General features: G+C 38.9%; 1 protein-coding gene across 8 annotated transcripts in view; it reads left to right on the forward strand.

The window, feature by feature from the left end:
* Positions 1–507: 507 nt before the first annotated feature.
* GRM1 (glutamate metabotropic receptor 1) overlaps positions 508–27,678 on the forward strand; it is a 313,949-nt gene continuing 286,778 nt past the window's right edge. For 4 of the 8 annotated variants that reach the window (XM_070417852.1, XM_070417855.1, XM_070417853.1 and 1 more), the window contains exon 1: positions 1,921–3,057. In XM_070417852.1, coding sequence (XP_070273953.1) covers positions 2,358–3,057 — 700 coding nt within the window. In that variant the 5' untranslated portion in view covers positions 1,921–2,357. Of the gene's footprint in view, positions 634–1,000; positions 1,041–1,651; positions 1,708–1,920; positions 3,058–27,678 lie in introns of those variants that run through there. The other 4 variants (XM_070417848.1, XM_070417849.1, XM_070417850.1 and 1 more) reach the window with 4 other exon arrangements.

Genomic DNA, 27,678 nt, shown 5'->3' on the forward strand with positions numbered 1-27,678 from the left:
GGTTGCCTGTCTTCCTTCGGCTTACCTTGATCATAGTGTGTATCCCCCTTCTCCCCTTACTCCCACCCCATGCAGCCTCTACTCCTCCCCCTTGAAACCTTCTAATAGAGCCTTTCTCTAGATGTCTCCACGGGTATTTACTCTGCTTCCTTCTTCAGAAGGGTCTTTACTTCCAAGGAGAGAAAATGCATTTGCGTCCTTGAAATACACAGAAAGACTATCCACCTAAATCAGTCTTAGTGGTTCCCCAAATCTGACTTTGCATATATCTAGCAGCTGTTTAAGAACCCTATTGTAGTAAAGGAATTAATATTCCCCACTTCTCCCTGGCAACCTCCCCCCCCCACTCCATTAAACGACTGATTTTTATGCATGAGATTATAGACAAGCCTTGGGTGACCTGTTTTTTAATTTTTTTCCTTCCCCCTCCCTCTTTTTTTCCTTGCGGTAAAATAGTGCTGAAGAAAGAGGGCACTAGTGTACAGCCCAGATCGCATCCTTGCGCCGTCTGGATTAGAGCTGAGGCGTCTGCTAACCGCGCCTGGCGGCGGCGGTCCTCTGACCTGGGGACCATAGCGCTGTCTACCCGGACTCAGGTACGTCTCAAGTCCAAAATTCTCCAAGCCGACTCAGGTGAGCAGAAACCTCCCGGCGGTGAAACCCATCCCAGTGGCAGACAGTCCCAATCTATGGGATTTTCCTCCTGGTCCCAGGGGCACCCTCGCTTATTTATTTATTTTAGTCCTACATCCCGGGAAGTACTGGAACCCATGGATGCCTGGGTTGTCTTCCTCCCTTTGCCTGCCTCACCCCACATGCTCCTTTAGCTCCTTTCTTCTCCGACTCTCACCTTGAGAAAGGAAGCCAGGCAGGGACGAGAGAGGGAGCCAACTTCAGCCCCAGGAGCGGCTGGAATTTGGCGCTTCTTCCCCCCCCCCCCGCCCCCCCCTCCCCCGTCCCCAAAGCGGCCAGGTTTGAATATGCTTGCAAGAGCACTGATGGCAGAAGGAAGAGAATGAGGACTGGAGGACTGAAGGGTGGTGAGGAGGCGAGGGGAGGTGTGTGTGTGTGTGTGTGTGTGTGTGTGTGTGTGTGAAGAATGCAGTGGGGGTGGTGGATGGAAGAGCGAAGTCGGGGGCGGGGGTGGTGGGCTGTCAAAGAATAGCAACTCGCTGTTCGCTCCAGGCTCTGCCAGCGGAATGTCTGGGTACCTGGACCGAGCGCTGTCCAGGGTACTGAAGGCGGCAGGACTGGGCTTGCAACCGCGACAGCAACCTTGACGCTCGCTCTGTTCCCTTTCTAGACAAGTATGCACAACCAAAAATCCCCATTTAGGCGAGTGCAGGGGCCCTTACACCCCGTCCCTCCATCCCCCATCGCAGGAAACAAGTCACCTCATATGTACCCTTTCTCCCCGAGCATCTACTGTAAGCCTGACTTCTTGGGCGGGGGTGTGGGGAGGGGGGAAGGGGACGTACCAAACTCCGACGTGCAGACTTTACCAGGCATTGCCTTAGTAACTAACATGGATTTCCTCAAGCTGGCACATTTATATTTACTACTTGGGTTGTACGTTAGTGTCTCTTCAACCCCTCACTAAAGTGAAAGGTGCCTTCCTTGTTAGCGCTTCCACGTTCTTAATGAAAGAGTTTCCAAATTTCTTCTGCGAAAAAGTTGATCTTTTCAAATCCTGAAAGTTCGCTGAAGGTGAAAGATCTAGCTTCTCCTCCCAGTTCTCTCCCCTCCCCCTCAAATCAGTGAGCATACTGAGTGTTTGAGGACCGGGAGAGACTTGTGGCTGGAGGAGGGGGCGGGTCGGCGGGGCTCTCTGTGTCTCTCCGGATGATGAGGGCAGACGGGGACCAGACACATCACCTTCCGCTTGGACCAGAGCTGCCTCCCAAGCTGTACCTCCAGCCGATATCGTGATGTGCTGAGATGAATTGGACTGGGCAACTATTAGCATCGCTGACCCCTGAGTTTGACACATGTGATAACTGAGCTTTGATTTTCTTTCTTTCTTGTAGACAGACAGCTTTCAGCTCACCGCTGGCTGCCACCACGACGCCCACTGTCCCCTTGATCCGTTTACTTTGGTGCACCGGTGAAGAAAGGGCACTCGAATCCGCCTAGAAACGCCCCCTGGGAGCGGAGGTGGTCCTGGAGGACAAGGAGCGGGAGGCGGAGGGGAAGGAGGCTGTGGTGCAGGCGGCGAAAACGCTGGAAGAGCGGGGTTGGCGACCGGGACTGAGCCGGGAGAGGCAGGCGTGGGGCATCCCCGCGGTGCGCGCCCAGAGCCGGCTGCGGGACCAGCGTGGGAACGTGGCTGGCCGGCTGTGGACGGCGTCCTCATCACCATGGTCCGGCTCCTGTTGGTTTTCTTCCCAGCGATCTTTTGGGAGATGTCCCTTCTGCCTAGAAGCCCTGGCAGGAAAGTGTTGCTGGCGGGAGCCTCATCTCAGCGCTCTGTGGCCAGAATGGACGGAGATGTCATCATCGGGGCCCTTTTCTCAGTCCACCACCAGCCTCCAGCCGAAAAGGTGCCGGAGAGGAAGTGCGGGGAGATCCGGGAGCAGTACGGCATCCAGAGGGTGGAGGCTATGTTCCACACCTTGGATAAGATCAACGCAGACCCGGTCCTCCTGCCCAACATCACGCTGGGCAGCGAGATCCGGGACTCCTGCTGGCACTCCTCCGTGGCTCTGGAGCAGAGCATTGAGTTCATCAGGGACTCCCTGATTTCCATTCGAGATGAGAAGGATGGACTCAACCGGTGCCTGCCGGATGGGCAGCCCCTCCCCCCAGGCAGGACTAAGAAGCCCATTGCGGGCGTAATCGGCCCGGGCTCCAGCTCCGTAGCCATTCAAGTGCAGAACCTGCTCCAGCTCTTCGACATCCCCCAGATCGCATATTCCGCCACAAGTATCGACCTGAGTGACAAAACTTTGTACAAATACTTCCTGAGGGTTGTCCCTTCTGACACCTTGCAGGCAAGGGCGATGCTAGATATAGTCAAGCGTTACAATTGGACCTATGTCTCTGCAGTCCACACGGAAGGTAGGCATTGCATTGGGGGAAAGAAAGGTACCGAGAAAGCCAGGGCGTTGCATGATGTGTGCTTGGGACCATAGTCTCTTTCCTGTTGTTTGTTTTTTTCCAGCTCTGTGGGGAACAAACTTTGCCCTTCTCAGCACAGGTCCACCCAGGCATTGCCTTTAATCCCTACTCTGCTATAAATGTAGTGTAGGAAAACTGTGTCCCATGTGTTTCTAGGGATAGTAGGAGCATAAAAGATGCCAAACTCTCCATGGACAGGGTCCAACAGATTTTGGACTTACATGATTGTTAGCCCTCATTTTCTGTTTGTGTTTGGTAGACTTATTTGCCCAAGGTGTCATCCCACTCTTAAGTGACTGGCTCTGGTTTCCCAGAATAATCCAATATGAGAAATTAGACAAAACATTCACTGGCCCTTAAATTGGTACTGAAATCTTTATCTTGTCTTGAACAGCTGAAAGTGCTTCTTTGTCCTAACGTGCCCCTTCGTACTGACACAAGACTTCCCTGCGAGTGCTGGATTTATGCGGTCATCTCCCCCAGTATATCAGATACTTAGATTTTAAATTCTGGGATGCCTTAGATACAAAGGAAAAGTGAATAATTTAAATCACTTCTTTATTTTCTTCCCACTACAGATGTTAAAATTGTCTATATGTTTTATGAGAAATAGCAACTGATGACCTCTTGAATTTGAGTTTTGATTTGTAGTCTTTTTCTTTTAAACAATGGCTGCTCATTAGAATTTAAAGTTAGACCAATTATAAATTACAACTAAAAGGATAGTAGATATCAGGTTTAAAATGACTTTTTAAAAATAAAATAGGATTACCTGAGGTTAAAATTTTGGTATTTATACAGTCCTACAGATATAAATTCTCAAAGAACTTCTTTATATAAAGATTTTCTTTACTCTATTCATCTTAGCCTATATAAATTTTTGGATAAAATGAGACTTTTGAGTCATCTGCTCTTAACTCCATTGCTAGGTATGACGAAAATGAGACCCTGGTTATACATTGATGTCTAGGGTAATTCACATGTATATGCTGGCATATGAAAAAAATCTTGAGAGTATTGCTGCATTTATATTCCATAATATAAAATTATTAAGAGAAAGGCCATTGGCATGACTTCATATTCTTTTAACAGTCACACAATATGCAGTTACCAGTGTGAAGTTTGGCGATAGAAATTAAAAATCATTCTTACTGAAGTGGTTATATGTTTTTCATTAATGGAAATGAATGCTTTACTTTATTAAGTGAGCAGAGTTTTTACAACAAACATTAAAAAATAATGTAGAATTAATTATACATTAAAATTTTAGACTTTGCTTTTGAAAAACAACTTTCTGCTGCAATATTGTGACTTCTAACAACTGACTCGTGTTTCTGAATCTTAATTTTTAATAGTGAATTGCATACCTCTTTATTAACAAAAATCTTATTACTTTTGTTGAGATACAACTTTAAGTTAAAATGTCGGTCCCTTACATTTTAATGTTCAATGTTCATTTCTTTCATTTTAATGTTTAATATAGTTTCCTCTAGTGCTCAGATGAAACATCTTGAAAGCACACATTAAAAATTGTTAATTATCAGCATTAGAGAGATCTCTAAGGGGATGACAAAATCTAGAGTGAATGTGGTTTAATTAAATATTTAATGTTTCCCTCCATTGAACTAGGTAATTGATTATAGATATTAGAAATGTAAATTCCTTCTTCAAGAAAAAGTAATACTTCCTTATCTTGATACAGTAGTTTTATTTTCCATATTTTATTATAACTTCATTTTTGGGGGGTGGTGAGAGGTTCAGAAAAGACCCCCCTCCTTTCTTCAATCTGTTTTCCAATTGCATCACTTTACTAAAAATAATTACTAATAGTGGGTTGCTTTCTGACATCTAGAATTATGTTTTTGAAAAATTAATTGGACTTGTGTTTGCCAATTCTATTGAAGAAGGGCTCATATTAAAATGTCACTCTTGTGTTAGTTGGACTTTGTTTCTTTTCTGCCTTCTGACTGGTGTTGTGTGGGAGAGATAATGTCTCCATACTATTACAGTTGATTCCAGACTAGATTGTGTTCATAGAACACACAGCTCACTTTGGTGTCTATTTTATTACCAAGAGATTATGCCATTTGCCGTGCCTTTTATATATGATATCATATTTTCTCAAAGAGAATTTATTTCTTCTCTTATTAGACTTACTATCTGTGGAAACTAAATTGCTTTTATTTTCTTCTATCAGCAAAGAAGAAGTATCACAGCCTCCTTTATAGAAGTTCCAACTGTAAATTTGCTTTTCCTGAGGTTCTGCCCTCCTGCTTCTACTGGCCTGTAGGCATTTTCTTGCATCATTTAGTAATTTTCCTGCCTTTAGACTGATGGGGTCCCTACTAGTGATGGTTCCCTGTCATAAAACAGCTAAGACCACATATAAGTGTTGCTTCTGCCATCTGGGCACTATTTAGGAAGGCAATCAGTTTGTCTGAGTATTAGCAATTTGGATCTTAGAAATTCTGGAACCTCCGGTGACCTTCACCTCTCCTTTCCAAATGAGCTATTCTCTAGTCAATTTACCATCACAATTTCTCTTATTAGAAGTTAGCCTAGAAAAGTTAATATCAAAGTAACTAAGTGACTAGACTAGTGTATTTCATTTCTATGGTTAATTTTGATAGACTTTAAAATCATAGGTGGAACACCCTATTCTTTGAATGTCCCAATTGTTTTTATATTCCTGTATTAGTTCATTTTATGTCAACATAGGGCTCAGAGGTATTTTTCTGGTTTTGCTTTTAAACCAGATAGAATTCAGTTGTTATATTTTTGAATACTTTTAAAATCTTCTATAATGTCATGGTGCCACACTTGTCTTCTGGTCATGACAACTGTCAGTTTACCTGACATAAAAGTTACCTGCAATAAGATCTCCAGAAATTTTGGGGAATTGGTTCCTGAGGGGAATATTGAAATATGGTCTGCCAAATGGTGGGGGCTCTGAAGCAATAGAATTTTATCCACAAATAAAAACTGAATGCACTTTGGAGCAGGCTGCTCACCTGGAATGTGTGTCTTTAAATATGCTAAGCATACAATACAAAAATTGCCTTCTTCATGAGGAACATCTCGGCCAAGGACAGTGTATTCCATCCTTCTGGTAAAATGCATATTCCCTATCAAACATCAAATGGTTCATTCAGAAGGATTATAAAAGACTGTGCTTAAAAATAATTCTAATTGATTACTTCAAAGCACGGGACAAGTCCAGTAAAAATATCCTTTGAGTTTGTAGTTTCCAAAAGTTTTTTTTAGATTGGATACATTTTCATTTGCTTTAAGATTTTCTTTTTTGTTCCCGTGTCAGATGAGTATTAATATGATTAGGGGCTTAGTGATGTTACTTTCCTTTTGCAAATGTCCACTATAAGATGCCCTTTTGTTTACAATTATGTTTTCATTGTGGTGCACCTTTTTTGACATTTGCTTACATTTTATATGAAGTTGGCTTTTGGGGGTTCTTTTCAAAATCCAATTGTTTTCTTCTCAGAAGTTTTTTTTTCCTATTTGACATAAAATGTACTTAAAATACCTAATGATATCAGAGGAAAAATCCTCCTACGTCATAAATACATCAGTAAGCTATTATTTCAGCTAATGCAATTACATATAAGATTTTTATTTCTAATAAATATATTTCCTATCTATGCACCAGTAACTTTCTTTATAATTTTCTTAGCTTGATTCACAGTAAGCTACCTTAATAAATTATTGTATTTTATAACAAAATAAGGAATTGGAGTGTCTTAAAAAGTTATTTAGGCCAATCAATTAAAGATGCTTAAAACACCACTATTACATCTTTGCCCAGAAGTAATTCCCATTTGCTCTAAGTTTCTAAATTGTGATCAGGGTTTCTAATGAGAGAGGAAGAATATAGGACTTAAGTTCAGAAGCAGAATTTCACCTATTAGTCAGTTCTGCTATATAATGACCTGTCTCTCTGACATTTTGACCGATTCTCCATTGACTATTGGGAGTCATTCCTCTTCCATGTGATATTTGCATCAATGAATTCTCTCTCTTTTGTGCCATGCCTCACCAGTTCCCTCACCCCTGTATTTCAGTTTTTATTTTCCTCCTCATCCTAGATAACTCAAGTAGATCTTAGATCAAGGATTATCCAAAAGTTCTTTTTAAAATATATGCTGCTACTAGGCCATATCTCATTCTTTTTGTGTTTGAGCAGTTATTATTATTATCATTATATCTAAGAGCAGGACTTTGTTTTTTGTTTCCTTTTAAATGTAAAATTTTAGCTTAAATATGCCTTATCAGTAAATTCTGGGATTTTGATTATTTAATTACCTTAGCATTCCAGCTTTGTGTTCTCAGGATTTAATTATATACATTAAAACTGAGTAAGAGAGGGTCAAGTATATAGTCCCATAGCCCATCACCAGCAGACTACTTCCTAGCTAACTCTGGTAGTCACTCAACCTGCTGTGAATTTCATTGGCAATATGATTTTCCATTACATACACCACCTCTTTCTAGATAAATAAATAAATAAATATAAGTAGTTTAAAGGAAAAGTCATCACAGCAGATATTCAACTCTAATTGAAAATTTACTATACCAAACAAAGTATATAAGAAATTTGAAAACTTGGTCTCAGTTACTAAGTACTTTGTACTCTTAAAGGGAGTATAGTTTGGACACATGTAAAACAAGTAAAAATAAATAATTACAGTATAGATATTTAAAAAACAGGACTTTACACAATTTATGGAATACTAAAAGAAAATATTGGTGTATATAGTTAGCTAGAAAAAAGCTAGAGGAAAGGGAATTTTGATTAGTGTTTTTGACTATGGCATTTGTAAAAGTTAGAAGCTGTAGTAAGAATGTCCCCATTGGGGATAAAATAAGCAGGTCTGCTTGGCTGGAGTGGTTAGTGTAGGCCAGGAACTAAAGATATCAATTTAAATGTGGGTTTTTATAATCTGTGATTTTGTGATGCTCTATTCATATGAAAGACCAACAATGGAGAGTCTTGAAGGATGTGCCAAAGAGTTTTAGTTTCAAGAAAGATATGTCCAAGCAGAGTTTGATGTGACACAAAGATAATTAGAAGGAAGTGAATTCTTACTGAAATGTGTAAGGGAGATACATAAGATGGGGAGTGGAAAAGTAACTTTAAAAAGGTTAATTATTGTAGAATTCTGGGCACTGAGTTATTAAAGTGATTGAGAAGGATAAAAGGTGTTCCAAAGGAATACTTTATGGGAGAATTTGTTGTGCAAAGAGTTAGGGACAAAAAGGGGTCGAAGCTACCTTCAGATTTGACATTTTGGAGGACCAGGAGGATTTTAGTGCAATTAATAGATTTGTGATAAGTAGGTTTCCAAACCATGATCTGTTAGGTTTAAACAACATGGACTTAAATTTGATATATTAAATTTGATGTGAACTTTAGCTAAGAGCACATACATTAAAAACCAGAGATAGTTGTGAGATTTTCTATTTGTGATTTAAAAAAAAAGTGTTCACATGCAAGTAAGCCTTATTCACCCAGAACCTTGATTCTCCAGCCGACTTACCAAGGAACTCGTGAGTTGGCCTCTGTAAACTCTGACCCTTTACATTTTAAACATTTTACAAGGTGGGTTTTGCAAACTATATTATATAGTTTCTAACTTCTTTTAAAGAGATTGCTTAATTTAATAGCTAATTTTCTTGAATATACCAAATAATCAGTATGAATACCAATTGTTACATGTGCTGGGATACAGTGGTAATCTTGAAGCCAGTTGAAAAATATAAAGCTACTTATTTCTATTACCAATGGCCCAATATTGACATACTTTTGAAATTTTCATATTTATTTTTGTCCTATATTGGCTGGGCTGATTAAATCCATTTTCTAAACGATATAATCAGTATTTAGTGAAGAGCTACTATGTACAAAGGATTAAGGTGAAATGCAAAGATGAGAAAGAATACACCTTTATTATTTTGAGAAAGCTTAAACTTTTCTTAATTTTTCTGCTCAACTATCAATCACTCTGTGACTTCATTTGCCTTGAAACAAATATTGCAAAGAGCTGGCCTGGCCCAGCCAGTGTGGCTCAGTAGTTGAGTGTCAACCTATGAACCAAGAGGTCACGGTTCAATTCCAGGTCAGGGCACATGCCCTGTTGCAGGTTCTATCTTCAGTGTGGGGGATGCAGGAGGCAGCTGATCAATGATTCTCTTTCATTATTGATATTTCTATCATTGATATTTCTATCTCTCTCTTCCTCTCCCTTCCTCTCTGAAATAAATAGCTGGCCTGCATAGGGTAAATGGTGGTGGCAGCTTCTACTTTTCTATTATGTGGCTTGCCAATTGCCATTCTTCAGTTGCTATTTCTCTTTAGGCACTAAAATTTTTCTCTTAGTGATCTCTGGAGCTAATATACAATGACTGTTTTATGGCTTTTTAATAACTTTCTGGACAGTGGCTGTGTAGGTGTCATCTTAAAGAGATTTTTCAGAAGCCGTATTTCCAGCATGCCCTTTAGTAAGACCTCAGAGGGCTGGTTAACCATAGGCAAGGACAGGACAGTTTGGCGAGTACCTTAGAACCATTGAAGAAACAACTCATAGTGCATGCTGTTCTGATATTAGATTGGAAGCAATATCTCAGTAGGAGATGTCAGTTTTCAGGGAAGCTATGGTTGAAAACCAGAGTCAAGCTAAGACATGAAACCTTGTCAAAATGATGTGCTGTCTTATCCATCAAAAAGCTACTGTTAGATTTTGAATTTATGTAGAAGTATTTATATAGAAGTATTTATGTGTGCAAGTTCCACTTATTTTTTACACCAAATTGTTCTTGATGACTGTCTACAGCATTTTAAATCTTAATTTACACAAAAATTATCATTTTAATTTTCTTCAGTCTCTTGGGAACTTTTGCTTTCTTAAACTTAAGGCATTGTGGCACCAAATATTGCAAAGAAAAATTAGTGGCTCAAGCAGAAACTTGGTCATCAGAGATCCTCATCTATCAATTTTAAGATTATCTATTTTAGTCACTTTATGGCCAACAAATTGTAGACTCAGCACAATTATCTAAAGCAGGGGTGGGGAATGTCCAGCCTGAGGGCCGTATAAGGCCCATGAAATAATTTGGTCTGGCCCTATTGAGGCATTAGGGATTAATTAATGAAATGTTTGACCAAATACAGAAGGCTAATTTTTAAGTTGATAATTTTGTATAGCCTGAGAATGATGTTATAAATATCCAAATTGCCCTTGGCAGAAAGAAGGTTCCCCACCCCTGCTCTAAAGGATTCAGATAACAGCCTTAACTGTCAATTGAAACACAAGATTTGGGGGAGCAGTTCTTTTTTTTTTGAAATATATTTTATTGATTTTTTTACAGAGAGGAAGGGAGAGGAAGAGAGAGCTAGAAACATGGATGAGAGAGAAACATCAATCAGCTGCCTCCTGCATGCCCCCCACTGGGGATGTGCCCACAACCAAGGTACATGCCCTTGACTGGAATCGAATATGGGACCTTTCAGTCCGCAGGCTGACGTTCTATCCACTGAACCAAACCGGCTAGGGCAGGGGGAGCAGTTCTTTATCACTAAGTAATTTATTTTGCTTTCTAGCAAAAACATAACCATTTATTCATTGATAAACACATGTGTCTATTGTGTTTCAGACACTGATCTTGGTGCTAGGAGCACATAATGTAAAAGAATAACAACTACTATTATTAGTAGTACTTTTATTATTATTATGCTCAAGGGTCCCATAATCTGTTTGAAGAGACATAGAACTATACAGGTAGTTATAGGCTCCTGGGTTACAAAAAAGCACATTTAGTCACTTTTTAAAAAGAAATTCACAAAAGACTATGGGAAATACTGAATGATCATCTGAATTTTATTTGTAAAATGTGAATGGTAATTGTTGTCATATGATTACCTAACAGCAGTATATCAGAGAACAAGGAAATGGTATGTATAACTACCTGTCATGTATTGTTATTAAACTGTCACCTAATAGATAGATTCTTAAGTTATTAACCCTTCTTAACTGATGAATATTGAGCAAATGCATGAAATTTGTTAATCAGGAATAGGTTTTTTACCCTAAAACCTAGTAACATAAGATAAAAATGAAATTCATGGTTAAAATAAAAGTGCAGCATTTGCCATAGCTTTTAGAAAGCTTTCTCATGTTACTGATGAGAAAACAAAGGTCCAGGGAAATGAAAATGACTTGCCCAAGACCATAAACTGTGTTAATATGTTAGTATCAAAGGCAGGACTAATACAGCTTCCTGTTATATATTTTCTTAAATCAAAGTTTGTTTGTTTTTAAATCACAAGATCCACCCTCACGCATTCCTCTCTCCTGTGAGGTTTTATCATCCAGCCCAGTTACATTCTTCCCAACTTTGCTGCTGTCATTAAGCAACTTCCAGGAGGCTCTTCTGTCAATAAAAATGCATTCTTATTGTTGATAATCTTCCTTTCAGTGTCAACGCTTGCCATACATTTGGGTGATTGTAACAGTCATGTGTGTGACCCACTGATACCTATCCTCATAGTTCATTCATTTCAACTCTGTGTCCTTTGTGTCCTCTTCAGCAACCTACCCACTCTGACCATAGTCTGGAATCTTGACAATGTCAAGACCTGTCCTGTCTCTGAACTCGTAGACACCAGAAAGCCCCTGAACAATAGCCTCCTCTCCTCTTCCACTATTTTTGCTCCCAACTTACTTGCTCTCCACATTTCCCTGGAAAGTATGGGATCAAGCCGTTTTCTTACTTGACCTATTTTCTCCTGTGGATCTGAGTGGCTCTGCCCCCATATTTGTGCTTATTACCATGTTGTAATAAATCTCCTTTTTCAGAGAAAATGAACTTCCAACTTAAAGTGGCTACTCTACATCAAACTCTAGTTGAGGAGATTTTAAGTTTTCCATTTTTTTCTCAGCCCCTTCAGTGCAGAAAAATAAGGAACATAAGGGAACACTATACATATTTTTTTTTAATGAAAGAGGAAAGGATCTCATGCCTGTGAGGGCTGTGGTCAAGAGTGGCAGATAGCATTTGCTCAGACAGTTCTGTGGCATCTTTTCTACAACCAGGGGTGCTGGGTAGTGGATAAGGATAAAACATTAGGAAAGAATGTCTAAAGTTGAATTTCAGGGGCCAGGGATAAGATTGACCCAGAAGGTTAGTGGAATTAGTCGTGCTAAACTTAATCCCTTAAGTTTATTCTAAAGATGAGATAAAACTAGGTAAATGTAAGATATTATTATCATTGTCAAGCTACTCTAATGTTTATAAAACTAGGTAAATGTAAGATATTATTATCATTGTCAAGCTACTCTAATCTTAATTAAGAAGATATTTTTAGTCTAGGTGAATCTGTGTGCAATAAATAGAGAAATTTTCTGGGTAAAGGGTGTGCAGATATAAAGAGAAGATCTATATCTTGCATATTTGCTCATTTGAAAAGCACATTTGGATTCACATTCTCTCCTTTCATAACAATTGCATCCACAGCACGTGACGCTGTGAAAGCACTTTGGTTGGGCAGCTCCCTCTACAGTTATCGCTGAACACTCTGTGGCAGTTTCCTCTATTCTTTATGGTGTTCTGACACATTTTTAATTTATATGTTATAAAGAGTACAACAAAAAAGATCAATAAACAAATTGCTGACAGTATGTTCAAAACGAGAAACTGTTTACAATAGAATTTAAAAGGTAATATAAGGATGAAACAGTGAAAACAACTTACCATAAACAAATGATATCCTCTTTTCCTGAATAAATATGCTATTATAGCTTCACTTTTTGGTCAACAGGTATTACTCTGTTGGTAAAAAAAAAAAAGGTATGTTCAGATTTCTATCTTAATTGAACAGATGTTTAGTGAGCACCTTCTCTGAGTCAGACCAGAGATCAGATGAACTATAATCCCTCTAACAAGAAGTTCACTGTATAATGATAACCAATCAGTTTAATAAGTATAACCATAGGAATAGGTATAACTTAGAGAGGTAACAAAGAGAAATGTGACCAGATCTTTCAGGCACAAGAAAAGAAGTGATGAAAATTCACAGAAGCCTCTGAAAGGTGACATTTGAGATTCACTCCATTAGAGGAATAAGAGGAGGACACAGAGGAATGCATGTGAGTAAAAGTCCTGACATTGAAAACAAAAAAATTCTCAAAGAACTCTAAATACATGACTAACTCTGAAATGTATATTCAGAGACAAGAAGTGGGGAAGGGTCAAGCTGTAAAGGGAGGAGGCCTAGGTCACTAAGAACAATCTTGTCAAGCCAAGGAATTTAGATTATATTTTATAAGCATTGTGATCCAGTGAAAAGTTTTAAACAGTGAAGAAATGTGATAGATTTACATTTTGGAAATGGACTTGGAAAACTTTGGAGAGGACAGGTTAAGAAAAGGAATCAGATTGGAAGCCAAGACACAAGTTGGCAGCCCATCGATGGTTGTAGGAGCAGTGGAGAGAAGACCAATTTAATATTCAATTTATTCAAGAGAGGATGAGAACTTTACTAAAGGAAGAGTCAATGGGGATGGAAAGGAGAGAATGAATTTGACAGTCATTTTGTAGGGAGATTAGGATTTAGTGACTGATTGGTTATATAAATCAAGAAGAAAGTGAAGTTGAGAATGACGCCTAGGTTTCCATTTTGTAGAACAAAATAGGGAAGAAAAGAGGAAGCACATGCTTGGGAAACACGAATTTTAGAAAGGTTAATTTGAGGTACTTATAGAACAATGAAGTTGAGAGATCCCATAGGTCAAAGTTCTAGAAAGAAAGGTCAGTTTGAGATTTATCAGCAAATAGCTGTGGTTAAAACCTTAAGAGTGGATGAGATTGCCAAGAGAGAGCAGATAGCATGGAAAGAAAGGGCCATGCTTGAATAGGAGAAGGCTTTCTATTGGGTAGTGATGAGTTTGGCAAGAGGAGAAAAAAGGTTTGAAAATAACATTTGGTAGCCTTTGTTTTCTCAATTATTCAGTGAGGGGGATGGAAAGGGAAAGGGAAAAGGTCAAATTCAAATAGAGCAAATTTTCAGAGGGCCCAACTGAGATTGGAAACCATGTACTACTACTAGTGTCAGTTCATATTATTTTGATATTCTCTCCAGTGGTGTAGATCCCCCAACACAAATTCGGAGTCTTAGCTTTCATGGCAGTTCATTAACTTGGCCACCTGCTGGCTCAAACACCAGGATCTTTCTTTAGTAATTACATAGGATACTAGGTGTTCACCAGAGATCATAACCTAGAATTATCCTTTGTCCAGCTTTTTTCACAAGGCCTGATGAGGGAATTGATATTTAAGAATATCATCTAAGAGATCATTACCAACCAGTTAGCATAACATTAAGTTTCCATAATACTACATACCTGACTTTTTTACTCTTTTTGAAAAATTGCCTTTTCTAAGTTGAATTTTAATTTTGTCAGAATAATAATAAAACATCTAAATAATGTTTTAGAATTTTCACTATTTTTAAGTTAATGCCTATTATGCTGTTCAATGTCCCTTGTATAAAGTCCATTGTTAAAAATTTTTTTAGATTTAATACCATGAAATTGTTGATCTCTCTTGAAGAATTGACATGTTTCATTTTAATTGGTAATGATAGTATTGTGTTTTCCATTTTTCTCTCTGCCTACCAGAAAGCTCAGAGCTAAATTTAATGCTCAGCCATAGAACATGTTTAGATTACATGTATAGATATTAGCTTCTTCCACCTTACTTCAACAACATTATTTCATACTTTTTAATAGTTGTACAATTTCTCAACTCCATTTTAAAAGGAGACAGAATATATATATATATATATATATATATATATATATATATATATATATATATATTTTAGAGGCCCCGTGCACAAAATCCATGCACTGGGCGCAGGGGTGGTGGTGGTATTCCTCAGCCTGGCCTGCATCCTCTCGCAGTCTAGGAACCCCTCGGGGGATGTCCACCTGCCAGCTTAGGCCCGCTCTCGGCAGGCAGACATTCCTCTTGCAGTCCAGGAGCCCTTGCTCCTTACCACCCACCTGCTTGCTCCTTACTGCTTGGCTTGCTGCTCCTTAGCACTACCACGGAGATGGGAGAGGCTCCTGCCACCGCCACTGTGCTCGCCAGCCTTGAGCCTGGCTTCTGGCTGAGTGGCACTCCCCCTGTGGGAGTGCACTGACCACCAGGTGGCAGCTCCTGCATTGAGCGTCTGCCCCCTGGTGATCAGTTTGTATCATAATGACCGGTCGTTCTGGCTGTTCCACCTTAACGGTTGCTTAGGCTTTTATTATATAGATATGCAAGTGACCTCACTGTATGTAGGTACAGATCCCTACAGAAGTTTTTGTATGTTATGATGGTCATGACAAGCTGAGAGGTTTTTGTTTTGTTTTTTTTTAACTGTGAAAGGTGAGGGGGGGAGGTTACTCTAAACACATAGATGAATATGGTAAAGATGGAAAAAGTATTGCTATGTATTTGTTATGTACAGAAGAATCCTTGAGTGTTGATCATGTATTAGAGGAGAATCATGTTCCTTTCATTAGTGCAAAATTCTGTCCTCTGTCTTAGAGATACTCTGCCCATTGCTGTCTTTTTCTTCTTCAGTGCATTCTGGGATCTGCTCTGTGACTGTGCTGGGAAAATTTGTTTGGTTTGGCGGGTGTGTGTGTGTGGATAAAACATTCTTCTCTATGGTCAACACTGAGCAGGGCTGCTCTGCCTCTATAATTCATAACAGTCTCTTTTCCTCTTCTTATCCTTAGGGAAAAAATAAATCTATTTGTCAATGACTGTTCAGTGACAAATGGAAAGGGACCTTGCCTTTTACCGGCTTCCTAACTTTTCCTGATATTCTCATCATGTACCTTCTAGACCAGGGGTGGGCAAACTTTTTGACTCGAGGGCCACAATGGGTTCTTAAACTGGACCGGAGGGCCGGAACAAAAGCATGGATGGAGTGTTTGTGTGAACTAATATAAATTCAAAGTAAACATCATTACATAAAAGGGTACCATCTTTTTTTTTTTTTAGTTTTATTCATTTCAAACGGGCCGGATCCAGCCCGCGGGCCGTAGTTTGCCCACGGCTGTTCTAGACCATAACTGCTGGTAGCCTGGTAGCTGGTTTTCCTGAGTGTTCTAGACAGCTATGATTATGTCCTCTACTTCTTTCTCCTTTGGGCAAAGGTCAACATGATTTATCTTAGAAAACTGAGATTGATGCAGGATGAGACACCAAAAGACACCCAACATCTCTTACTCCTGTTTGTATAGATGGTCGTAAAATCATTGACAATAGAGGGAGGCCCTATGCATTGATATATGTCAAGAATGAATTACCCTTGCTTTTAACTAGAAATGCCAGATTTGAAACTATGAAAGGCAAATTTTATTTTTTCTTCTCTGTTGGCACATGCTGAAGAAAACCTAACATGTGATTTCCTTGATATGCCATTTTTTTTAAAAAATATATTTTATTGATTTTTTACAGAGAGGAAGGGAGAGAGATAGAGAGTTAGAAACATCGATGAGAGAGATACATCGATCAGCTGCCTCCTGCACATCTCCCACTGGGGATGTGCCTGCAACCCAAGTACATGCCCTTGACCGGAATCGAACCTGGGACCCTTCAGTCCGCAGGCCGACGCTCTATCCACCGAGCCAAACCGGTTTCGGCCTTGATATGCCATTTTAAAAGTAAAATTTTAAGGGGTCAATGGGGGAAAAAAGGAGACGTGTAATACTTTCAACAATAAAGATTAAAAAAAATAAAAACTAAAAAAGTAAAATTTTACTTGAAACAACTTCTTAAAATTGAAAAGTATTGAGTGAGTGATTAATTTTTGAAGTGCTTATATTCTCCCTTTCAGGAGATTATTTTTAGGCTCTCCTAGAATACTGGTTTTCAAACTTCAGTATGCATACCGATTACCCGGAAAACTGGTTAGGTTCTCAGGTGGTATTGATGCTCATGGTCCACAATAAGAGCAGAACCTCTGCAAGCCCCTTCTGATAACTTACCTTTTTATGATGGTGCCTTGCGCATGCTTTCTCACACATTTATGAATTATTTCCTTCAGAGTCATTTTATCTGTTTCAAGGCAATGTTCTATGATCCTGAAGTAGGCAAAGAATGGCTTTTAAAATGTGCATATTTAGAAAATTATAATAAAGATATTTAACTATTCATTTTTCATTCAATGACTTTTTAAAATATGCATTAACTAGTCCGAATAATTACTGAATGTGGTAACATTGTAGTTAATAAAATTTCTGGTGACATCTATGCCTTCTTCTAGAATACTCTGCCCCAGTAGAATTTCTCCCCTAAAGAGTGGGATCTTTGTTGTGTTTTGTTCACTGATTATCCTGAACAGTTAGAAGAGTGCCTTGCACATAGTAGAACTCAATAATTATTTGTTTAATTGATGTAAGTAAGGAAGGCTTGGTTTCAATTTCTTTTTTTTTTTTTTTGCCTTAGTAAGGGGTTTGATGATTTAAGAGCTTGCAAGCTTCATATCGATTCTTATTGCCTAGCACTATAAATGTAAATGAAGCAAGATAGTAGACTAATTATTCAATTTCCAAGAGCCAACAACCTTGGAAGTCTTTTTTTTTAAACTAAATTCTTTATAAATAATTTTTCTTTTTATTTGCTTCTTTCTTATAGTAGTAGAATAAAGCAAAGAAAATATCTAATTAATTTCATGTTTCATGGGTAGACTCACTCCTCTTAATATCCCTGTTAGTCTTTTTCCTTTCTAATAACTGAGGAAAAATCAATACATTTACAGTCAATTAAAACTCTCAGGTTGTTATATTTTCTCATTTTTTTCCTTTTTATAAATATTGGTGTCTGGTACTCTCTATCCTCCCTTAGATTTTAGTGCCCAGGTGAAGTTGGGAAGTGTATCAAATGAGAGAACCTGAGTTTCATCTCACTTTCTCCATCAGATACCCCTGTGATTCCAGACAAGTCACTGAACCATTGTAAGTCTGTCTTCTCATCTGCAAAAGGTCTGCCATGTCCTCTTCCAAGACCTCCATAATGAACCAATGTGGAACTGCTAGTGGCATTATTATATTCTACTATAGCTTATATTATGTTCTTATTTTGATGATTATTAACTGCCTCCTGGACTCTGCTTTTCCCAGAAAGTTATAAGCAACCATTTCTACTTAGCTTTTATTTAAAATGATAGATGTTGTGTTGAAGGAAACATTTATCTAAGTCCCTGATTTGAAAACAAAAATTAGAGGTTAGGTGACTTGCCTATGATTGCACACAGATAGTTGCTACAAGAGGGAGGACTCTCATTGCAGCCCAGCTTTTTCATTCTATCTCCCGTAAAGCATCTTTGTACATTTACTGCTGTGTCTTTACATGCTTTGTCTGCTCTCTGATTTTTTGTCACCCTTAGTCTTTCTACGTGGGCTTGAAGGGCAAGCCTCAGCTTCATATCAATGAGCCAACCAGTTAATTAATTTATTCAACAAATACAGATTCTACTAATCATCCGTCAGTGTGCTGGGCACCAGATATGAAAATGAATCCAGGTTTCAGATGTCAGTCAAGGTTGGTAACATACCCAAATATCCATAAGAAATTATACAGATATTAAATTTAGAGTAAAAGTATGAAATATGAGAATATATAGAAGATATTATTATAGAGTAAAACAATGTTATCTATGTTTCCAGACTTTATGGAAATCCTGTAGTAACTGCCATTGCTTACAGTCTAGAAGGAAAGATAGAGAAATAATTATTGTCACATCAATGTGTGGATGAGTGTGGATGAGAAGAGAGTGTGGAGGTTCAAGGAGGGGAAGATTACTTCTAGGTGGGATCATTAGGTAGGTAATCTTGGAATAAGTGGCATTAGGACATATCTTGGATGCTAGCTAGCCTTGCAAATGAAAATCTAGATGGAAAAGGAATTTCTCATGAAGGAAATGTTAAATAAGAGATCTGACTAATATGCTAACAGGTAAACTACAAGGAATGGTGAACTGTTTAATTTGTCTGGAGAAGTTACCTAAAAGGGAGTTGTGGAAGAATTGATTGAAAAGTAGGCCCAGATGTCAGAGTTCTGAGAATGACAGAGTTTGAATTTGTCTTCTACCTGATAATTTAGTCAAAATAGAGTAGACCCTCTTTTGCAAATTTCTTCCAAAGACTGATAAATAGCAAGTTATTTTTACCTTTTTCTGCCCACTCTCCCCCCACCCTACTTTTTTCCCTTCTTCCTTGTAGAATTTGTGCTAGAAATTAACACTTTTATAGGAAAATCCCCCCTTTTTTTTGTCTGTCAAAATGTCATTAATCTGTCCATTTCCATTTCCGTAGTAATGCAAACATTTGATGATTAGAAGTATACTGGTGAATGTATTTCAATGTTTTGCAGCTAGAGTTGCAGCCTCTGTGGACATGTGGCCCGCCTCTCAGTGAAGCAAAAGGCATATAACAAGCTGGTTTCTCAGCTGTGAAATGCCACTACTTAGGTCACATGCCTCAGATAAAAAAACTGCCAGGAGCAACGCCTTCTCCTTGGCAGAGAGGCGTGCCACCTGTCACCCAAAGCTGCCGTCCCCTCTGGCATGCATTGAGCACGGATAGCTTTAATTCACTTCTGTATATGGGGAGGTTGTGTTCTTTGCCTTTTGCAGCATGTTTCTCTGTGGTTTTTATCTAATGTAGAATTCATTCTGGAACTCGTTGAATGGGGAATTATCACCCATACTTATTGGGGTCAAATCTTAATCTGGAAGAATAGCTGTAACCTTGGGGGATAGCACTTGAATAAAAATGTGAATTGTATAACATGTGTAGATGGAATGACAGGCATATTTTCACTCAACACCTAGCCATGAAACTACCCTTGGTGACATGACAAGATCACACCTTATGTCAGTCCTTAATAGCATACAAGGATTCCTGAAAATCAGCCTTAGAGAGCACACTTTCTGGACCCACTATAGAATGCATCATAAACTTTTAAGGCATACAAAACAAGAAACATAATTCATATCTTCACAGGCAGGTAAAACATTCCTTATAGTTTGTACCTTATTTTAGATTTCTCCCATATATGTAAGGTCTGACAGGGTATTAAACACCAAGTAAGTGTTTGATTAATACATGTTGAATGATAAGCAAATGATGGTCCCATGAAAAGGTAATCTAATAGGCATTTGGGCTGATGATGATATTAGAATCCTTTGGCTTCCTATTTCTCTAAGAAGGATAAATTCAAAAACTACCTTTATGAAAAGATATAGATCCCTACTGCCATAATAATGCCATCTCGGCACAAGTGTTATACTTAAGAGCTCATAACATGTCTTCTGTTGTATTTTTGAGTGGCTCAAGAAAAAACTATATTAAAATGTATATATTCAAACATTTCAAATATTATTCTTATTTTTTCATCTGTTCTTATTTTTGGTTGAATTGTGTCCCACCCAAAAAGTATGACTCTTAATTCCAGTACCTTCAAATGTAAGCTTAATTGAAGATAGTAGTGTCTTTGCAGAGTGAACAAATTAAAATGAGGTCATTATGGTGGGACCTAATCCAGTGTGACTGATGTTATTATAAAATGAGTAAAGTTGGATATACAGACATGCAAACAAGGGAAACACCATGTGAAGTTAAAGGTAAAGATTGGATGAAGCATCTATAAGCCAAGAATGCCAAAGGTTGCCAGCAAGGCTGTGGAAGCTAAGAGAGAGAGAGCATGGAACAGATTCACCGTCATTGTCTGAAGAAGTAATCAACCTTGTTCACACCTTGATCTTGGACTTCTAGCCTGTAGAACTCTGGGACAATAAATTTATGTTATTTAAACCACCCACTTATACTTTGTTACAGTGGCCTTACGAAACGAATACATTTCTTCTCAGGTTATTGTATTGCTGAGAAAAATTAGTCTTTATGGCCCAACTGATCCTCAGTTTCTTAACCTTTAACCTCTCCCATGTCTGACCCACCACGTTGTACTCAAAAATGGTAAAATAATGTAGACATCTGTTGTTATTATTATTGAAAAATAATAACAATGACAGCACCTTTGATTGAGCTTTTCTTGTTTGCCAGGCACTGTGCTTAGTGTTTCATGTACATGACTTCACCTGATCCTCCCAATAACCCTATAAGGTAGGTTATGTTAGTCTGGAAAGATTAAAATTTCTTCCCAAGTCACCCCAGTAAAAACTGATAGACACAGGGTCAGAATGAATCTGTCTCATTCCAAAGCCCAAATGGCTGGCCACTACATAATCTGCATATAGGGGCGCTACCATACTTATGACCAGGCTTATGAAGGAGGGTAGATATTGTCAGAATTTGAATGCCTATTTAAATGTGTATGGGAAATGTAAATAATCAGGGCAAAGACCATATTACCATGAGTCAGTGTTTTGTGCTGGTCTCAGCCCATCAACAACCAATACTGTGGCTGGACCAGCCTTTGTGGTAATTATGATTTCAAGAAGCCCTTCAGCAATAACCATTAGGAAACTTGAAAAAGATACAGTTTTATAACTTAGAAAACCTGGAAATCACACAACCCAATAGGGGGAGGGGGGAGAGAGAGAGAGAGAGAGAGAGAGAGAGAGAGAGAGAGAGAGAATGGGCCTAGGGTTCTGCTTTTATTGGGGTGGAGGCCTAGTATTTCGGTTCATTCATTATTGGTAAATTTAAAACACAAGAGCCAGAATTTGAAATGAAGGAAGAGAAAAATTCAAGTACCTCAAATGGCCAGCTATTGAAATCAATTACAATGATCTCTGAAACAAGGCAGGCTCAGTGGGGGAGGCAGCCTGTCTCTTTGTGTAGTCCAGGGGCTGCTCTGTGTTTATTGGAGATAGCCATCTTTGAAATGGATGCCTTTTGGAAATAGATGCCTTGGGCAATCAAAGCTTAAGCCAGATATTTGTATTACAAAGAAGAAAAAAAAATCTGTCAGGGTTTACACTGAAGTTAGACACTATCTTAAAAATAGAAAATCAAGTCCTGCCCTAAATGATTTGGCTCAGCGGACAGAGTGGACAGGGCGACAGAGCGTCAGCCTGCGGACTAAAGGGTCCTGGGCTCAATTCGGGTCAAGGGCATATGTTGGGGTTACAGGCTCGATCCCCAATAGGGGGCATGCAGTAGTCAGCCAATCAATGATTCTCTCTCATCATCGATGTTTCTCTCTCTCTCTCCCTCTCCCTTCCTCTCTGAAATCAATAAAAATATTTAAAAAAATCAGGTCCTTGAGTCATATTGTTTTCAGTATGAATTGGATAAAATTATATCCAACACCTGTCCTGGTCGACCAAGAGGACCACTTAGCCTAGATCATTACCACTTCAGAAAAGGATAAAATAAAGACACACTGGATCTTCCTTTCTAGTTCTCTTTATCTTCTAAGATAAGTATCTATTTAGAAAAGGCAGATCTACTCTAAAGCTTGCTCCTTTTGGCTGTAGGGAAATGGGAGGGAAAAATGGTCAGAGCATTAAGATGGCTATGTATTTATTTGTTTTAAAGATACCTGATACTTCTTGAAAAACCTTCAAATTTGTAACAGCTAGATATGATGTTAAAAAGACATAATTACAATTTTTCTGTGTTCAGAAAAATCCTGTAATTACAAAAGGAAACAAACATACTATATTTCTTTTTTTTAAAAAAAATCTTTATTGATTAAGGTATTACATATGTATCCTTATCCCCCCTTTGTCCCCTCTGTCTCCCCCCGCCCCCGCCCGCTCATGCCCTCACCCCCCTGGTGTCTGTGTCCATTGGTTAGGCTTATATGCATGCATACAAGTCCTTTGGTTGATCTCTCCCCCTTCCCCCCACCCTCCCCTGCCTTCCCTCTGAGATTTTTAAAAATTTCTTTATTGACTAATTTATTACATATGTGTCCTTATCCCCACATTACCCCCCATCCCCCTCACTCATGCCCTCACCCCCCTCTGAGGTTTAACAGTCTGATCGATGCTTCTCTGTCTCTATTTTTGTTCTTTAGTTTATGTTGTTCATTATATTCCACAAATGAGTGAGAGCATGTGATATTTATCTTTCTGTGACTGACTTATTTCGATTAGCATAATGCTCCCCAGGTCCATCCATGCGATTGCAAATGGTAGGAGTTCCTTCCTTTTTACAGCAGTGTAGTATTCCATTGTGTAGATGTACCACTGTTTTTTAATCCACTCATCTGCTGATGGGCACTTTGGCTGTTTCCAAATTTTAGCTATGGTAAATTGTGCTGCTATGAACATAGGGGTACATATATCCTTTCTGATTGGTGTTTCTAGGGCTATATTCCTAGAAGTGGGATCACTGGGTCAAATGGGAGTTCCATTTTTAGTTTTTTGAGGAAACTCCATACTGTTCTCCACAGTGGCTGCACCAGTCTGCATTCCCACGAGCAGTGTGTGAGGGTTCCTTTTTTCTCCGCATCCTCACCAGCACTTGTCATTTGTTGATTTGTTGATGATAGCCATTCTGACAGGTGTGAGATGGTACCTCATTGTTGTTTTGATTTGCATCTCTTGGATGATTAGTGACTTGGACCATGTTTTCATATGTCTCTTGGCCTTCCTTATGTCCTCTTTTGAAAAGTATCTATTTAGGTCCATTGCTAAAGTAAGAGATTTTTTTCAGTGGGCTAAGGGGAAGAAAGTCTTTATCCTCTCTCCAGAAATTTCCAGGGCTTTGTACTGGGGAGTTTACCACATTTAAAAAAATTGATAGTGCTTTGAACTGACTTATTCTCAAATCAGAATGTATACAGCACCAGTTGATTTTCCTGTGGAGTGTTAGTTCATGTGGAAGCCGGTCTTTTTTGTTTGATTCCTAGTGTGATTATGGTCACATGTTTGTGAGATTCTTGGATTGTTATAAAAGGAATTCAGATGTTAGGTGTGGTTGGACTGAATGAGCCCCACACCTCAGAAGCTATGCTTCTATGAGCAGGAGTTCACAGAGCCTATGGTTTTGTAATAGAACAGTGTGACCATCTCTTCCTGGGAGAGGTCTACAAATGACCAGCTTACCAATGGAGCTATCAGCCTTTTCAATTTGGGATCCTCCATTTGTAGTTAGTGGTCAAGTAGATGCACAATAAGCAGTGTGAGTACAAAGAAGGAGATTAATGGTTAAGGGGGTGGCTTTTGGAGTAAGACCTAGTTTCTTATCCTATCTCTCTCATATTTGAATTGTGTGTCTTTAGGCAAGTCACTTAACTTCTCTAAGTTTCACTCCTCAAATCTGTAAACTGAATATTTTAATACTTTAAATTTAGTACTAACTTCTCATGGGATTAAATGAGATAATGACTGGCATATAATCAGAACTCAATAAAATTCATATGTATATACATATAAGCTAATAAGGTGGTGGTGTGATATGACATATTCTACTTTAGTTAGCTTCTATTAGAATGACCTTTCCTCTCTTTGTAAAAATTATACCTTTAAGAGGTAGCATAGAATTTATTAGTAGAGCCCCCTGTCCTGAAATGATTTTCATCTGGAAAATTTTTGGTGTTTAATAAGCTTCTGTGAAAAGGTAGTACCTTTGGAAAGCATAGTATTTAAAGCTCTTTACAGTTATTACCTTAAGGTTTTCAGATAAGCATTTATAGTGGGCATGGCAGAGTGGCCAGAAGGGAAGAACTAATCCTGTAAAGGCCGGTTGGAGGACATCAGGGTTATTCCTATTTCATAATTTTTATTTGGTTCTAGCTATGATATAGCATGTGTTTCCTGAAGGTCCCTGCTGGTCGTCTTTAATCATCATCATTATTGTTCCCTAAGCACCTTTATATAATCTTGATTTATAGAAAGTAATGACTTCTATTCTCTAAAAGGTTGAAATCTGAAATGGACATCAGGAAGGAAATAGTGGCTGCAAAGGTGTGGGGTTTGAGTGATGTCCATAAGGCAGGGGTGGGCAAACTTTTTGACTCGAGGGCCACAATGGGTTCTTAAACTGGACTGGAGGGCCGGAACAAAAGCATGGATGGAGTGTTTGTGTGAACTAATATAAATTCAAAGTAAACATCATTACATAAAAGGGTACGGTCTTTTTTTTTTTTTAGTTTTATTCATTTCAAACGGGCCGGATCCGGCCCGCGGGCCATAGTTTGCCCACAGCTGCCATAAGGTCATGAAGCTGAAAGTAGGTACTTGTTGTCCTGGTTGTAACTTTTTTGAGGGCAGAATCATTTTTACTATTTTTTTCGGTGATTCTTATAGCATCTGTTACAACTCTTTTCACACAGATTTCAAATGTTAGTTGAAATAAATTCACCTTTGTAAAATAGGAATTGTTTATCAGAATTGTGAGGCTGTGAGGAAAAAATATTCTTTATTTGTCTTAGGAAGTTAGAGATTTGAGGGTGTTTTTTCTTTTGTATCCAAACTTTCTTAAACATATTTACTATATATGTTGCATTGCCTTCCTTACTATTTTCTGGACTATAAACTCAGCTATATCTTAAGTTTTCACTTTTTGCATAGTGCAATGGTTTTCACTTATGATTGAACATTATAATCACCTGGGGAGCTTAAAAACCTACAGATGCCCAACTCTACCTGCAGAGGTTCTTTCTTTTTCTTTTATTTTAAAAATTTAAATATATTTTTATTGGTTTCAGAGAGGAAGGGAGAGGGAGAGACAGAAACATCAATGATGAGAGAGAATCATTGATCGGCTGCCTCCTGTATGCCCCCTAATGGGGACCAAACCTACAACCTGGGCATGTGCTCTGACCTCCTGGTTCATAGATTGATGCTCAACCAGTGAACCACACTGGTAGGGCTGCAGAGTTTCTTTCTAATGGAGCCTGGAGAGCCCTGAAAATGTAAAGGGTGAACTTGTTCTGGCATCACCTAGTATCTCCTGTTCCATCTTTCTTCACGACTCTAGCCATGGGCCTTCTTGCCGTCCATAAGCAGTGGAAGGGCGCCCCCTCTTGGAGGCCTTAGTGTTGTTTCCTCTGGCTGGAATCCACTGTAGATCTACAGGTGGCTGGCTGCTTCTTTTCACTCAGGCTTTACTTAGTTCAAATGTCATTTCCTCAGGAAAGCCTTCTCTGTCCAACTTATCACCAACTTATTCTCCTCTTACTTTCTATCCTATTGCTTCATCTTGTGTACTTTTTGCCATTTATGGCTATTAGAAATTATCTCATTTATGCAATTTTTACATAGTTTTAGTCTCACCTACTAACAGGACACTATTGTATTTCCAGAGCCTTGAACAGTGCCTGGTACCCAAAAGTCTTGCAATAAATACATTTTTTTTGAATGACTAAGCCCAAGGGCTTATGTTTTACAACAGGAATGACACATATATGTGTAGGCATTACTAATTGGCAGTGGCATCTTTTCTCCTGGGTTTAGTAGCATAGTTCCTCTCAACATAGTTCACAATCATCTACTGTTACCTTCAAGATAAAACCTATTTTATGGTTTAAAAATTTTTTTGTACATAGCTTTTTTACTTGAGGAAATTGAGGCTCAACTAGTAGGCAATTTCTACTTGTCCATTCAGTCTTTTATTCATTTACTCCAAAATATTCGTTAAAAATTTAGAATACAAGAAGCAAGATTCAGATTTTGTCCAACATGTCTCCAATGCTTGGATCTTTCTGGTATGCTTGGTTATAATACATTTTTCAATTATACATTGCTGAAATTAATTCAGTAGGGGCCTCAAAACAGATACAGAATTACTTTGTATAAGGCTACATATGACAAATGCAAGAGGAATGATTATAGCGTTGATTCTGTAGTAGAATTAGAGGTTGAAGGGATTTCAGATCATCCATTCAATAGCCTAATTTGCAGATGAGGAATTGAAGCTCAGAGAGGATAATAGTTTGTTTTCCATGAATGCTTGTTGTAGGGTGTGGTTATAGGGTTAAGCCTGGACTGACCTGTTGGCAAAGCCACAAACAAGTCCCAGCTTAGAGGGCACAGTCCTCTTAGCATAATTAGGCTTGACCTTATGACACTCCCTAGATCTTATCTGGGTAGCTAATGGGCTGTGGGAGGTGCAGCAAGTGCTGCAAAACCACGTAAAACTCACAAGAACATTGTAACTATGGTGACCACTACCTTGTTTACCCCTGGCTATAAAATAAAGGCTCAGCTTGCCTCTGGATCTCTCTCTGTGGTCTCAGCCAGGCACAGGAGATCCACCTAGACCCAGCTTATTCTCTTTGTCTGTCATTTCTTCATCCATTCGCCGCCCTCACTCAGGCTTTCGAACCCTTGGCTGAGCTGGCTCAGTATAGCTTGTAGCAGAAATAGAGGACAGACAGACTGAGTGGTCAAGGTCAAGGTCAAGCGATTACTTTGTGGTGCAGCAAATATCAAAACCCAGCTTTCAGTCTAGGGCTCTTTTATACCCAAATATGTGTGCTTAGTACTACCTGGGGATGTTGTTAAACATGCTGGGGATGGTATTCTGGGACTTGAATTTTACCATCCCTCTTCCCCAGGTAATTATATTGCAC

This window comes from Myotis yumanensis, unplaced genomic scaffold (genome assembly GCF_028538775.1).
Source record: "Myotis yumanensis isolate MYYU_CA2020_CCGP unplaced genomic scaffold, mMyoYum1.0.hap1 SCAF_6, whole genome shotgun sequence".
NCBI lineage: Eukaryota > Metazoa > Chordata > Mammalia > Chiroptera > Vespertilionidae > Myotis > Myotis yumanensis.